This window comes from Theropithecus gelada, chromosome 2, assembly GCF_003255815.1.
Source record: "Theropithecus gelada isolate Dixy chromosome 2, Tgel_1.0, whole genome shotgun sequence".
Lineage (NCBI taxonomy): Eukaryota > Metazoa > Chordata > Mammalia > Primates > Cercopithecidae > Theropithecus > Theropithecus gelada.
In genome coordinates this window covers 67,709,100-67,724,987 of record NC_037669.1, presented here as the reverse complement: position 1 = coordinate 67,724,987, position 15,888 = coordinate 67,709,100, and the positions used below count along the sequence as shown (strand labels likewise).

The 15,888-nt window shown below is 41.9% G+C and overlaps 1 protein-coding gene across 3 annotated transcripts in view; it reads right to left on the bottom strand.

Moving 5' to 3' along the window:
- The window catches only part of RYBP (RING1 and YY1 binding protein), a 71,331-nt gene extending 55,818 nt beyond the window's left edge, over positions 1-15,513 (bottom strand). For 2 of the 3 annotated variants that reach the window (XM_025375996.1, XM_025375997.1), the window contains exons 1-2: positions 15,268-15,513; positions 14,380-14,505 (exon numbers count right to left, since the gene is read on the bottom strand). In XM_025375996.1, coding sequence (XP_025231781.1) covers positions 14,380-14,505; positions 15,268-15,299 — 158 coding nt within the window. In that variant the 5' untranslated portion in view covers positions 15,300-15,513. The remainder of the gene's footprint in view (positions 1-14,379; positions 14,506-15,267) is intronic. The other variant, XM_025375999.1, reaches the window with a different exon arrangement.
- Positions 15,514-15,888: the final 375 nt, after the last annotated feature.

Sequence of the window (15,888 nt, the reverse complement as noted above, 5' to 3'; positions counted from 1 at the left end):
TACATTGAAAAAAAAAGACACAAAAGTGGCAGGCGAAATGTAAAGTACTTACGTAAATATACACTATCTGAGGATACCATCTTAAGACCTACCTTCTTTTTTTTTTTTTTTTTTTGAGACGGAGTCTCGCTGTGTCTCCCAGGCTGGAGTGCAGTGGCGTGATCTCGGCTCACTGCAAGCTCCGCCTCCCGGGTTCACGCCATTCTCCCGCCTCAGCCTCCCAAGTAGCTGAGACTACAGGCGCCCGCCACCACGCCCGGCTAGTTTTTTGTATTTTTAGTAGAGACGGTGTTTCACCATGTTAGCCAGGATAGTCTCGATCTCCTGACCTCATGATCCACCCGCCTCGGCCTCCCAAAGCGCTGGGATTACAGGCTTGAGCCACCGCGCCCGGCCAAGACCTACCTTCTAAATGTTCAAGTGGCTGGTACCATATTTTGCACATGAGTACTAAACATTTGTCCATTCGATCAGTCATAACTTAAAAGGACCCAAAACTTTAATTGTAAAAAGTAAAGATTATTTCATGAACTGCTTATATATTTACTCACTACTACTGTTAAGAAATCAGTCACACTTTTAGAATGGTTAGTCATTCAATTCAGTACACAATATATTGGAATTTTAAAAATTACCACTGTATAACATATACTACTTATAGTACATATTCTGTGCCCAGTCCTGTGCCAAGCATGCTACCTACACTGACTCATTTAATCCTTACAATACCACTATGGAGAAGTTATTATCCCTATCTTATAAATGAAAAACAAAAGCACAGGTTCATGTAACATACCCAAGGTCACAAGGTGAGCAAATGGCAGAGCTGCTGTTACTCAAACTTGGGTCTGACATCAAAGCCCTCACTTCCAACTACTCATCCTCTTCTTCAATATGGTACCCACTAGCCACAGGTGGCTGAGCACTTGAAATGTGGTCTAAACCAAACTTTGCTGTAAACCTAAAATGTACACCAGATTTTAAAAACTTTGTTTGAAAAAAAGAATGTAAACTATCTCACTGTAATTTTATACCGATTACATGTTAAAATAACACTCTGGATATAATTGGTTCAATAAAACATATTCTTAAATTAATATCACTTGTTTAATTTACTTTCTTCCTGTGACTACTAGAAAGTTTAAAATTACATGTGGCTTACAATATATTTTGGATAGCACTGATTTAGAACATCACATAATATGTCTTACAATACATATGAAGAGTACAAAATAATTTTAAATTTACAAATACATTTTAAAGAATACATTCAGATACTTTCCAATCTTAACAGCTGTTTTAATACTAAGTTAGTAGTGTGCCCAATAAAAATTTTAATCCCTTAATGTAAAAACACATTGTCACTTAAATATTCCAGATTAATTCTAAAAATTTCCTATTAGGAAAATTGCTTTCTTCCAACTATGAAAGTGATACAGACTCATCTACACATACACTACAGAAATACAAAAGAGAATCCATCATCTCAGAGTTAAGGTTTTTATCAGTCATTCCCTCCAGGCATATGTATTAAGATGAATGGTATGAAATATTTGTTTCATATAATTTTATCATTTTGTAACTTTTACTGATTATGAACCTTTTCCTTCATCACATATTCTCAACATTTTTAGCCATTTTGAAAATAATTACAAATTCACAGGAAGCTGCAAAAACAGTACACAGAGGTCCCATGTAATCTCCACCCAGTTTCCCAACATGTGCACCTTCTTGATGATAGCACAATGATAAAACCAGGAAATTGACACTGGTAGTTATGCATGTCCCCTTTATCACCTTTAGATTCGTGTAACTACCACCACAATCAAGATACAGACCTACTTCATCACCACAAAGATCTTCTCTTGCTGCCCTTTTACAGTTATATCCATCTCCCTCCCTCCCACCACTAGTCCTAACTCCTGGCAACCACTAATATGTTCTCTTATCTCTATAATTCTGTCATTTCAAGAATGTTAATGGCATCCTATAGTAAGAGACCTTTTAAGATTGGCTTTTTTCACTTAGCATAAAGCCCCAGGAGTCCACCCAAGTTATTCTATGTATCCATAGTTTGTTCCTTTTTGTTGCTGAATAGTATTCCATGGTATGAAGGTACCATTCGCCTACTGAAGAACACATGCGTTTTTTCTAGTTTTGGGCTATTACAAACAAAGCTGTGGGCAGGTTTTTTGTGAACATTAGTTTTCATTTCTCTGGGATAACTGTTCAGGAGGCAACTGCTAGGTCATATGGTAAGTATATGTTTCATTTTGTAAGAAACTGCCAAACTATTTTCCAAAGTGGAATGTACCATTTTACATTCTTGCCAGCAGTGTGTGGCAGATCTGAAAACTTTTTTTTTAAAAAAAGACAGGCATGAAAACCTACAAAACATTTTTAATAGCCGCAAAATATTCCATCATGGTGGTTCCACATTTCTGGCAATTCCCTAATGATCCCTATTAAGGTCATTTTCAATTTTTTGCTATTAATAATGATGTAATTCCTAACAGAAATTTTTATGTGCAGGTCAAACAAATTCCTAGAAGTTATATTGCTGGATCACAGGGTACAAGTATTTTAAAGGCATTTCATACCAACTGCCATACTGGCATCCAGAAAATGTAAATCAACTCCCATACTCACAAAGAGTCTGTAAGAATGCCTATCTCTCAGTCTCACTAAAGTTTTTTTTTTTTAGTCTTTAAAACTTGATTTGCCAAAAAAATGGTTATCTTATTTTGTATTTCTTTGAGTAATGGGAAGGCTATACATTTTTCATATTTACTGGCTTAATTTGTAGTTCTTTTATTACTTATTTGCATTCTTTGCTGGCTTTTTACTGGAATATTGTTTACTGATTATAAGACCTGGTTCCATCTCTCTACTGTGCAACACACACACAAAAAAAAAAAATAGGATTTTTTTTTTTTCTTGAGACCAGGTCTTGCTCTGTGGTCCAGGCTGGAGTGTAGGAGCACAATCATAGATGACTGTAGCCTCGAACTCCTGAGATCAAGGGATCCTCCTGACTCAGTCTCCCAAGTAGCTGGAATTAGAGGTGTGCACCACCATGCCCAGCTAATTTTATTTTTGTAAAGACAGGTTCTCACTTTGTTGCCCAGGCTAGTCTCAAACTCCTGACTGTGAGCAAGCCTCCTGCTTCAGGTTCCCAAAGTGCTGGAATAACAGGCATGAGCCACCACATTCCAGCCAGAAATGAGATTTTTTTTAAAACGTATCTGAAATCCAACCCTAAATGCTAATAATGCAAGATAGATGATTTTAGAATGCAAAAAGATACGAATTTAATTGATATGGTTCCCTAATTTATAAACACGCCTATACTTTGCACAATGTTTTCATCAATTAAGGAATCACCTCAAATGCCAAAAACATGGTTCCTATAAATGCTGACCACTTAAGTTTACTTTGAAAATGCCAACATCGGCAGGTCGCGGTTGCTCACGCCTGTAATCCCAGCACTTTGGGAGGATGAGGCGGGCGGAGCACGAGGTCAGGAGATCGAGACCATCCTGGCTAACAAGGTGAAACCCAGTCTCTACTAAAAACACAAAAAAGTAGCCAGGCGCGGTGGCAGGTGCCGGTAGTCCCAGCTACTCGGGAAACTGAGGCAGGAGAATCCCTTGAACCAGGAGGTGGAGGTTGCAATGAGCCAAAATCACCCCACTGCACTCCAGTCTGGGCGACAGAGCGAGACTCCGTCTCAACAAAAAACTCCAACATCTAATTTTTTGAACCTCTGGGAATGGGACCCAGCAATGTGTTGAAGAAGGCTTCCAAGTGATTCTGATAACATGCTAAAAGTTTGAGAACCAGCACTCTAAACAAATTTAGAAGAAAAATATTAAGTCTGAGTTCCCTTGTATACATAATTATTCTTTAATGGAAGATTTGGGCAAAGTTAACTATACTATAAGAATCCAATGTTTTGGGCCGGGCGCAGTGGCTCAAGCCTGTAATCCCAGCACTTTGGGAGGCCGAGACGGGCGGATCACGAGCTCAGGAGATCGAGACCATCCTGGCTAACATGGTGAAACCCCGTCTCTACTAAAAATTACAAAAAACTAGCCGGGCGAGGTGGTGGGCGCCTGTAGTCCCAGCTACTCGGGAGGCTGAGGCAGGAGAATGGTGGGAACCCGGGAGGCGGAGCTTGCAGTGAGCTGAGATCCGGCCACTGCACCCCAGCCTGGGCGACAGAGCGAGACTCCGTCTCAAAAAAAAAAAAAAAGAAAAAAGAAAAAAGAATCCAATGTTTTGGTTCTTCCCAAAATGAAAATAATCCTGAAAGAAATCTAGATTTTATCTTTATTTTCTACAATTAGAACTCTAAAACCATTAAGTGTTCATAAAACTTTTCCCTTAGAAGAAGAAACCAAAATGAACTCTATCAACCAACAAGCCAGAATACATGCCTTTAAAAATCAAACTCAATTTGTTTCATATAACACATAGCATAATTCTCCCACTCCCACAGGGAATCATCATTTTGAAAATTCAATGAAATATCATTATAAAAGCAAAGTACCTGGAAAACCGTAGTTACTCAAGTATGTGAGGTCCAATGAACAAACTGCTCAATAAATAATTCTGAATAGCGGGATGATGGATGAGCTTGGTTTATTTGTTTTTCTGTTTTAATCTAGGGACTAGTCAAGTGACAGGAGTCCTGATTCTTGCAGTTCTTCCCGTTTCCCTGAGTTCAAACATCAACCTTCTCTCATTGGCTACGTGGCCAGTACATTTTTGGCTTTTTTGACCTAAGGTAGTTTGAGCGAGATTCCTAATTATTACAATCTTGACTATTTTTGTAGCACTTATGATATTAAACCTGTTTAAGGTTTAAGGTTCTTTGTAAAAGAAGGACAAGAACAGTTAAACCACATAGATACACAAGAAATCTGATTTGTTCTTAAAAACCAGTCACCAGGTTTGTTTTCTCCCTATGACTAACTACCATGCATTGTATGTATTATGAGACCCAATACATCAATGATACTGGCATCATATATCACCCTTAATTTCATTTCTCGTCCCTCTCAAAGGCTATTAAAGTTTCATCCTAGGTTGTATTTGCTAATGCTCTTAAATTGTAGAGAAAAATATTTTCAATACATTTTAATAAAGAGGTTTTTTAAACATATTCCTTCCACTAGTTTCTTTTCCCAACCACAGGATAATTTAAGTAGATTTTCTAAATTGACAGAGGGAAGAAAGGAGGGAAGAAAGTCATATCTAATCCTATTTGAAAACAAAATTTTCACCATTTACCTTGTGATTTCAACTATTCATGATTTCTGAGTAACACAGTAATTTATGTGCATTGCCCTTACTGAGAATTCCTTTTTGGCACCATAGTCTGTGTCACTCACTGCATGGAACTGAAAATACAGCTAAATAAATGAGTGAAGTGAATGAGTCAAGACTTCAATCTAACCAAACTAATTAATCCAAATTACTCAAGAGGATAGTGGTATACACAACGTACAAAGTATGACTACCAAGGGTACAAGATGCAACTATCAACTTAAAGGTATATTAACATGGCAGAACAGACAACGTAACATTTGCAACAATACTCAGAATGGTTTTGCCACCATTTTTAAACTGCCGTAGATGCCAGTTTACAAATGGAAATGTAGTTGCTTATCACATCTTATTTTTTATTCCCCACAACTGGTTTGGCACCACATGACTGATCCCCTGCTTTATTATCAGACTTTCCAATATGACTACTGGCCACTGAAATCACCAATGGGCAACAGCAAATAGAATTGTCACAGTTATTTAGGGAAGTGTGTCAATGCTCTGAAGCTCAAAACCACTCCAGAAGTACTTTAAATGCATTGCCTACAGCCTCCAAGACTACAGTTCCATGTTTAACTTATAGTACTTGTTTTTTGGGGGGCTATGGGGGGTGGGAACTGCAACAGAAAAACAGGAAAACTAGTTTTAAGGGCACACTTCATAAAGACAACTTTCCCCTAATCCAGTAACTTTCAACACACAAGATGAAAGCCCCAAGACTTTGAAAAAACAGTTATTTATTAGAACTCTTAACTGGAACTCCTTCTCCCAGTCTTCATTTATTCTGCATATATTTACTCAACCACTACCAAATGCCAGGCATTGTAACAGACACAGTAAACTAAAGCTATGCAACAAAAAGGTCTTGCCCTCAAAAAAGGTGACAACCTAACAGAGGCAGATTGGAAATCAAATAAAAAACACAGTCTATGTGTTATGACAGAGGTATGAATGACTGGAGGGGAATGGAAAGGCTTCCTGAGACACATGGAAGGACAAACAGGAGTCGGCCTGGACAAAACGAAGCAGCATTTCAGAAGAAGACACAGAGGAAAAGTATAAGAAGGTAAGGTAAGGAAGTGAGATATCATGGTCCACTACTGGAAAACACCAAGCAGTTTGGCATAACACACACAAACGGTGTGTATGGAGGGCAGATGGAGCGATGATAGGCTGCTTCCAGAAATTCTAAAGAACAACACAGAAAAGGACCAAATCACAAGCCCCTTATGATACTTAGGATTGGATTTTATCCAAAAGGCAGTGAGAATCAGGAGATCACTTTAAACAGGAATGGGACATAATCAATTTGGGATTTTAGAAAACACTCTGACAGATGAATTCAGCTTTTCACCCTGTGGGATCTGAACTGCCTTTAAGTTGTCAAGTAGAGATGCCAGGGAGCAGCTGGATTTGTTTGTACTGTGTATGCATGGGAGTGGTGACGCTAGTTAACGAATAGTATCTGGGAATCACCAGCTCCTGGGGAGATGTGGGAAGATGTGGATGTTGTCACCTGAAGATAGTCAATAGGGAAGTGGGCAAACAACTATTAATAAGTAACTTGTATTAACCTATACAATAAACCCTACATCCAAGAATCATAAGGCCCAGTTTAGATCCCAGATTCAGTGAGGATTTTCCCGATGAAGCCCCAGAGAATGAATCTCTAACTTCTTTTTTTTTTTTTTTTTTTTTTGAGACGGAGTCTCGCTCTGTAGCCCAGGCTGGAGTGCAGTGGCCGGATCTCAGCTCACTGCAAGCTCCGCCTCCCGGGTTCATGCCATTCTCCGGCCTCAGCCTCCCGAGTAGCTGGGACTACAGGCGCCCGCCATCTCGCCCGGCTATTTTTTGTATTTCTTAGTAGAGACGGGGTTTCACTGTGTTCGCCAGGATGGTCTCGATCTCCTGACCTCGTGATCCGCCCATCTCGGCCTCCCAAAGTGCTGGGATTACAGGCTTGAGCCACCGCACCCGGCCTGAATCTCTAACTTCTAAAAAGCACTTGCAGTCTCTATTATGTACCTGCTCATTCCATGTCTACCATAGCGTTCACATCACTGGGTGCTTCACTGGCTTTCCTCTTATGGTCTCATCTGTCAACAGGTCTGCTAAGTTCCTTGAAAGCAGGAATTTTCCCATTTATTCAACCAATGCCTCGAAAAAGAAATGACTGATAAACAATACTAGTGATGAGAGGCAAAAGCTGACTCCTTTTACGTCCTCTAGAAAGTTGTACACACCGGGTTTCATTCCTTTTGCATAATGATGCCTGGAGGAGACAGCTGTTCAAGTATGTGGGTAATAAACACAGGGTGAGGACAGGTCCTCCCTCTAGAACGTGTAAGGAAGGGTCTGCATGCAGAGTTGAATGCCTAAGATATTCTTAGGATAGAATAGCACTGGTAAAATAAGCAAGAACTGCACACAACAACATGAATGAATCCTGCACACCTGACCATGAGTAAAACAAGCCAGATTCAGAAGTATATGTATGTACCACAGTGCGTACACTGTGGCTACTAAGCAAAGTGGTACATACAGTATATACACTTCTGAGTCTGGCTTGTTTCACTCACTGTGGAGTATACTGTATATACATATATACACAGTGGTACATACAGTACTTACTGTGTACTGTATTCATAGTATACTCCACTTGCAGAAAGTTCAAAAACAAGCACAACTGATCTCTACTATTAAAAGACAGGATGGGGGTGGGGGAGGTGGTCCACAGGGGACAATGTACAAGGGGCTTCCAGTAATGTTCTAGTAAGGTTCTCTTTAAGAATCTGATTAAGAATCTAGGTGCAAGCCAGCACAGTGGCTCATGCCTATAATAACTCCTCTCTGGGAGGCTGAGGCAGGAGGATCGCTTGAGCCCAGAAATTCGAGACTAGCCTAGGCAACACAGGGAGACCCTGTCTCAGAAAAAAAAAAAAAAAAAAAAAAAGCTCTTAAAAATGTGCCAGGCATGGTGACACATGTCTATGGTCCCAACTACTCAGAAGGTTGAGGTAAGAGGATCACCTGGGCCCCAAAGTTGGGGCTACAGTGAGCTGTGCTCACACCACTGCACTCTAGCCTGGGCAACAGAGCCAGAAACCTGTCTCCCAAAAAAAAAAAAAAAAAAAAATCTACCTGGGTGCTAGTTGCAAAGGTGTGCTCATTTTGCAAAAGTTTATCAAATCCTTATACTTACTTGTGCACTTCTGTGTATGCTACAGTAGAAAAAGTTTGTATCTACAGGTAAAAAGGGAAGTGGGAGTACTAGTTATGAAAAGTAACACAAAAGATGCCACAAAGAGAAAAAGCATGGGTAATGAGGCAAAAGAGAGAACAAGGGCCAGAAAGACTGTAGAATGTATTAGCTCAAGTCATTTAGGACACGAGAGACCTACTATTTACTGAAAGTACTAATGAACTGAATTAGTTCTAATAACTATTTTGGCAAACTACAGCTACTTGAGAAAGTTTTTCTTAATCTTAGAATTTTCTTCAGCACTTACTGAAATACACAACAAATATATGCCACATGAATAAATAATATGTAAGTGAATCCATTCATAATCTTCCACCTTAATGACTAATACAAATACTAGTAAATTAGCTGGCCTGGGCTTAGTCTACAACATGCAACTAAGTTTACAAGTTTAGTAGCCTATGCACAAGGGCTCCAAATCTAAAAGCTGTCCGTCCCCCCAACCAATGGCACAGGTAAACCTACTTAAGAATTATCCCTGGCTCCAAAAGGAAGTAGCCTTACTTTTTCCTAAAAAAGTAAATGCATTATCTCAACACTGTCTATAAAGCAGTCACTCCACCCAGTTCTCATCACTCTGTGTAGTTCCTTATCCTGTTCTAAATTCTTCATAGCACTTGTTGCTAGCTGAAATTCTTATTTTTCTGTTCATTTGTTTACTTTCTCTTCCTGTCCATAGTATTTTAAGCTCCATAAGAACAGGGACCTGGTCTGTCTTTACACCACTGTACACCAAGAGCGCAAATGGCTGTGTGCTCAATAAAAACTTGTCAAATGACCACAACTACTCAGGTAATTTACTTTAAGGTCACCAAGTACACATAAGATCAAGTCATACCAATAAATCAGTAAGTCCAATGCAACAGTAAACACAAAATAAATTATTACTCTGTTCCTGGGTAAGAATGATCTTAAAATTGTACCAGTTTTCAGCTTGAAAGGTTTGATAAAGTTTCATTTGGGAGACAGGTAATTTTTACGTATTTTTATGGAGAATTTTTATGAAAGACAAACACTACAACAAAAACAATATGACGAAAGGAGCAAAACCACTGCTGTGGATTACCAGGAAACATGAGTAAGAGGCTTGGCTTTGCCCAGTGCAGGTATCTTATCTTATTCTGGGAGTTTTTCTACCTAAAAAGCATCACAAGATGATGCCTTTCTGAAGATTCCAGCAAAGATCATAACTATGTCATGTCTTTCCATAAAACTTCTAAAGTACTTCATGACTGTTCAAGAGATTTTGGGTTGCAGGGTATCTCAATTTAAGGGGGGGATGGACAGTCCAAAGTTACAACTGCGAAAAACTGGTAAGTTCTCAAACAAGGGAAACATTACATATAAAACAGCTGCTAAGAAGCAATTCAATATCCTGAATACCAACTTTTTACAAAGATAATTATTTCTACACAATTTTATTCTACACCTAATTTTCTCACTCATACTTGTCTACAAAAGCTCCAAAAACAGCCAACTTTTTCAGAGCGGCAGTATTCAAATAAACAGGGATGAAATAAAACATGATCTCAATACAGTGATACATTTCTGGAGTTGAAGACCAGAAAGTTCTAAACCTACGGTAATTAGCCAAAGTAAAAGTTTTCCAATTTTGCAAGTGACTGTGATTAAGCAGCAGCTGAAAGTAAAAATGCAGGACTACTATCAAGGGAACACTAATCAACAACTATATTCAGCAATGTCTTGGTAATTTTTATTTTACAATTAAGGTAACATTGAATGCAGAGAAATAACAAGACCACAAAAGTAAAATTAAATCACCAAGTCTAAGAAGCTACTCTGCCCAACCTTGAGAAATACAACTTAACAAAACAACAGTTAGGGGGTGGGCAAATCCCAGCACTTTGCGAGGCCAAAGGAGGAGGATCCCTTGAGGCCAGGAATTCAAGACCAACCTGAGCAACACAGCAAGACCCCGTCTCTACCAAAAAAAAAAAAAAAAAAAAAAAAAAAAAAAACCACAACCACAACAAAAAAACATTAGCTGGAACTGTAGGAAGGTGGAAAATACAAAGAAAAAAAAAACAAAACAAAAACACAGTTGGGTACATTCATTCATTTGCAGTTTTTTTTCTACTTTTGGAAGCTGGTATCCTCTTTCTTGAGACTGGCAAAGCAGGATGGGAAATACTACTTTAGCTATCACTTAAGGAATGGATAGTGTTTCTCCCCCAGCCACTTGCCACCTTCCACACACATTCTAACATACACTCTTTTATTTTCTACCTTGAAAGGCTCAGAGTACATCAGCATGGTAGGGAAACACCACCTGTTGCCCGTTAAAGACTTACAGAATGGATATGAGGAAACCATTTGACATGATGGAAATGGTCTAAAACTGGGTTGTGGTGATGGCTGCACAACTCTTTAAAATGACTAGAAATCATTGATTTGCACACTTATAATGGGTGTTATAAGTAAATTATCATTCACGCCTGCAAGGCAGGAGGATCACTTGAGGTCAGGCGTTCAAGACAAGCCTGGGCAACAAGGCGAAACCTTGTCTCCATAAAAAATACAAAAATGTGCCGAAGGTGGTGCACACCAATAGTCCCAGCTACTCAGGAGGTTCAGGTAGAAGAATCGCTTGAGCCAGGGAGGTTGAGGCTGTAGGGAGCCATGATCAAGCCACTGCACTCTAGCTTGGATGACAGAGCAAGACCCTGTCTCCAAAAAAAGGATATACATAACCAGAAAGGCATCAAGAGTAGACAGTCTAGTTAGAAAAACAAGTGTATCAAAGAACCAAAGAAACCCAACACATATTGACAATACATCTAAAATACATATCTCTCCTGCTGCCCCTGAACCTCCACACAGCCTAGGTCACCTTCTTCCCTTAACAGATTCCTTAAGACCATCTCATCTTTCATTCGGCTCTACTGCTGCTCCAAAAAGAAGAAAAAAGACTTCATTCTCAATCACCTTAACACTTCCACCTGCAGAATTAAAAATATCTGATGTACATGGTAACAGTGAAATGGGGCCAGGTGATTTTGTAAAAACTAACTATCCTTGTCCAAAAGAAATGGAGAAGAAGGAATCCTTCTAACTGATTCCCTAAGCCAGACCCGTCCTTCCGTAGAGCCTTTATAATTGGAATTATGGTCATTCCCATACATGGTTTATCAACCTTTTAACACTCCCCTCGCCTCTCTCCAATCCCTTCAGCAGCATCTTTCATATCCTACGAATTTAATAAGTGTTCTTTAGACGAATGGCAGTATTTTCCCGATCAAATCAGCAGTATCAACTCTACCCTCAAAGGGCAAATATAGTTCTCTATCATACCGGCCTACCACTAAGTCATAGGTGGTTTCCTTGGTTGACTGGTAGATGATCAGTGACGAGAATGATCAAAAACTGCCAAATAACCACCGGTTAGCCAACTAGCTAGAATTGTTAAAATACATAACACCAGCTCAGAGCAATGAAACACAATTTCTGTGCCGCGAAACAAATTATTCTAAACATCACAAATATTTGCCTATTATCCAGCATTCAAAACACAAGTTTTCTACTGCCATCATTCAATACCAAGTCTGATTAAAACTACACAAGACAGAAAATGTCAAGTTCATATTCAAACCTTTGAGGTACAAAAAAAATACAAGCCCAAGAAAAAAACATGGCAGTAACCAGTATCACAAAGAGATTAACCAACAGTTAACACACGAAACAGGATAGAATGAAAACCTGTCAAACTCACTTCTCCACATAAAACCTGTTCATAATGTAGGAAAACCAAAACGTTATTTGTATTCCAATCAATGATGACTTCTGAATAGCTCTAGAACACCAAAATATTGACAATAACCAAATTGAAACAAATTGTGGCCAGTTAAGAGTGTCATGAATGTACACAGTTTTCAGTCCTCATACCTGTTAAATCTGTACTCAAATCCTATTAAATGGCATCAGAAAATGACTCGAAGACCCTTAAAGTACATGCCTTTCCTTGTTCCTGAATAGATTCTAAAATATTTTCACTGTGAATAATTCAGTATTTGTAAGCGAAGTTTCAATTGTCATCTGTGGCTCTGAAAAAACTTTAAACATATATACTGTTTTCAAAAGTCAAAACCTTCCATGTGCTTCCGAAAAATTGATGAGTAAGGTTTTTTAAAATGCATGTTAAAAACTGAAATGCATTTCATTATGAGATAATCATTCCCAGCAATAAATCAGACATAAACTTTTGAATTTGGTTTACGTTTCTCTTCACCAGTAAGGTTCTCAAGTTCTTAGGAGTTTCCTAGTCATTTACTTGAACACCATCTACGGTAACACTCAAAGCAAAACCACAATAAAGAGGTTTGGCCTCTGAGGGATTCTACATGTAAAAAACATTACTCATAAATAATATACAATCACTACTGCTTTAAGTAACAAATACATTTCTAAAAACTTTCATGCCATTTGATGGAATTCCCTATTTTAGACAGCAAAACAAAATCTATGAAACTACTGAGCGTGTTTTTTACTTTAGATATATTCCATGATAATACAAAAAATGCACTTAAAACAACGTATGGGGTAATATTTTTAGTTGAGTATTTTTATTGAAAGGTCTCATTATTCAAAGAGTGCAATTCACAGAAACAATAATTAGGCCAATTAATCCCAGAGTTAAGATTATTTTGGGTTGCCCAATAATCCTACTTAATCCCAGGTATAAATAAACCAATGAAATCTTAACATGACATATTCATCTAATCAAAGAACAATATCCAGTTGGCACTGTGAAGTACTACTACACAGTCATACTGGAATGTCACCAATTCAAAAACAGTACCTGATAAAATGAGACTTTTGGCAATCAACTGTAATGTTTTAAAGGATTCACCAAAAACTCATTCTGTCTCACACAAGCCAATGCCTGTTCACTAAACGACACCAAGAACAGTTTCAAACTCTAACGTCAATGAAACAAATTTCAGACACAAATTATAACATGACCGGAAGACTACAAAATCAGTCTTGACATTTTATCCAAGTATTTATGAATGTTAAATCTAAAGTAGTTCAACTCGTTTTAATATCACATGCAGTTTACGACCTTCATCAAAATGGAAAGGAATTCTTTCAATCATAATAGAGCTTTAAACACAAACTTCCATATAGTTACTGCCCATTTCACCATTGTACAAAATCGTCCCCCATCACCACGCCACATAAGCTAGTCAAAGGAAAAAAAACAAAACAAAACAAAACTGACAGCTCAGCCTCCCACAAAATGCACTTACTTTATCAAACACCGACATTTATTTTCCAGTGCAAGAAAGTAACAGACATTTGCAGCTCAATACAGGAAAAGCACAGCCAGCCTTACTACCCCCACTAAATTTCTCAGACAAGAGAAAAATAACTCGGGACAGGCAAATTAAAACCACTCTACACATGGCAAAAATATAAAAGGTCTATGTCCTACAATCCATAGCGATAGTACTGCTTCCTCTCTTCCCCAGTCAATACCAATAAGCCAACAGACACAAGTGTCAAATAAATCCAGTGTCTGTTTGAAATAAGATGAAAACCTGGGAAAATTCCCTCCCATAAATCATTTAGTGAACACAAGGCTTTTCACCCAACACTTAATACACTCAACCCAAACACACACACAACCCACCCCCAAATGCAAAAAAAGCCTTAATCAACAAGTTGGAAAGAGGGCAGAAAGTAAGGCTCACTACCCTCTCCCTCACTTTAAAAAACAAACAAAAAAAAAAGTCCTTTAACAAAAGGTAACACAGATCTTCAAGTACCTGGTGGAGGTGCCTTTCCTCACATCGCAGATGCTGCATTTAAAGGCTTCAGCACTGTTTCTGAAGGTGCAGACGCTACAATCCCAAAACCCCTCGTCTGCGGCAGGTTTCGCTTGTCTTTTTGGCCTTCGGAGGAGTGGAGAGTGGGGGGGAAAGGGAGGGAAGAGGCAGGGAGCAGGAAAACGGGGGAGAGACAGCAAAACACAAGCGCGGGTGAGCCGTCGTAATTTCGCAGGAATCCAATGCTGGAAACTTCGCTCGAGAGACCACCCACCCACCCTTTCCGGGGACTGGAAGAGGGAGCGAGGAAGGGAACGGGGCGCCCCCACTGGCACCCTGCAAGCCCTGGGCCCGGGCCGGATAGCCTTGCACACCAGGCGGTGGCGGCGGCGCCCCGGGAAGGGCCGCGGCGGGCGCAGGAAGCGGGCGGACTTGTGGACTTGAGCGTGGGGCTGGGGGGGCCGGGAGGGGAGCCGCGGGCCGGATCTGGAGGGGGCGCGCAGGGGCAGCCCGAGGCCGGCGGCGGGGAGTGGGCCGGCTCCTTCCTTCTCCCCTCCCAAGCTCGCGCCCTCCCTCCCTCCCCACCTGGTTAAATCTCCCTTTGTCTGGGAGGAGTGGCGGCGGCGGCGGCGGCGGCGGCGGCGGCGGAGGGCGGCTGAGGAGGAGCCGCCATGGCTGCGGCGCGCACGGCCGCCGGCCCCGAGCGGGAGCGACACCGCCTCCCGCCGCCGCCGCCGCCGCCACCGCCCGCCGCCTCCCCCCGCCCCCGGATCTCCATCTTAGCAGCGCCTCCCCCCGCCCCGGGTGGCTCCGGGGCCTAGTCGTCGCCGGCCCCCGCCCGCCCCCAGCCCTCCCTCCCCTTCCGCCCCCTCCGCTCGGAGCAGGTACCTGGTCGGGCTCTTCTTGTCGCCCATGGTCATGGATGGGCTGTACCCCCGCCCCCCCCAAGCCGAAACCGGCGCCGCTCGGAGGAGAAACGCCGTCCGGGGAGTCGTCGCGGACCGGCCCCCCTCCCTCCCCCGCGCCCGCCCGCCCGCCCTCAGCCGCTGGGGCTCGAGCTCCGGCCACCGCCGCCGCCGCCGCTGCCAGTCTCCGGACGAGACTAGTCCCCGCCAGCGCCGCCTCCGCCGAGTGACTGACGAGGGGCGGGGCCGGGCGCCGCGCGTCACGCGCCGTGCGGCCAATGGGAGGGCGGCGGCCGGCGCCGCGAGGGCGGAGGCGGGGCGCGGGGGAAGGCGGGGCGTGGCGGACGTGGGCCGGGCCGTCGGTGTGCGTGCCCGGGAGTGTGTGCGCGCTGGGGGCGCGCGTGCCTGTCGGTGGCCCCGCGGCCCGGCGCGGCGGAGCGTGCAAGCCCGGCGGAGCGCACGTGGCCGCGCCCGGGAGCTGGCAACTGGCTTTGGGCCTCGCACAGCCGCCCCGTGAGGCTGTTGCTGGGACACCGGCCCCGAAGCCGCCCCGGGGAAGTAGTTCCACGCAGTTTGCGCGCGCCGCGGGAGCTTGCAACAACCT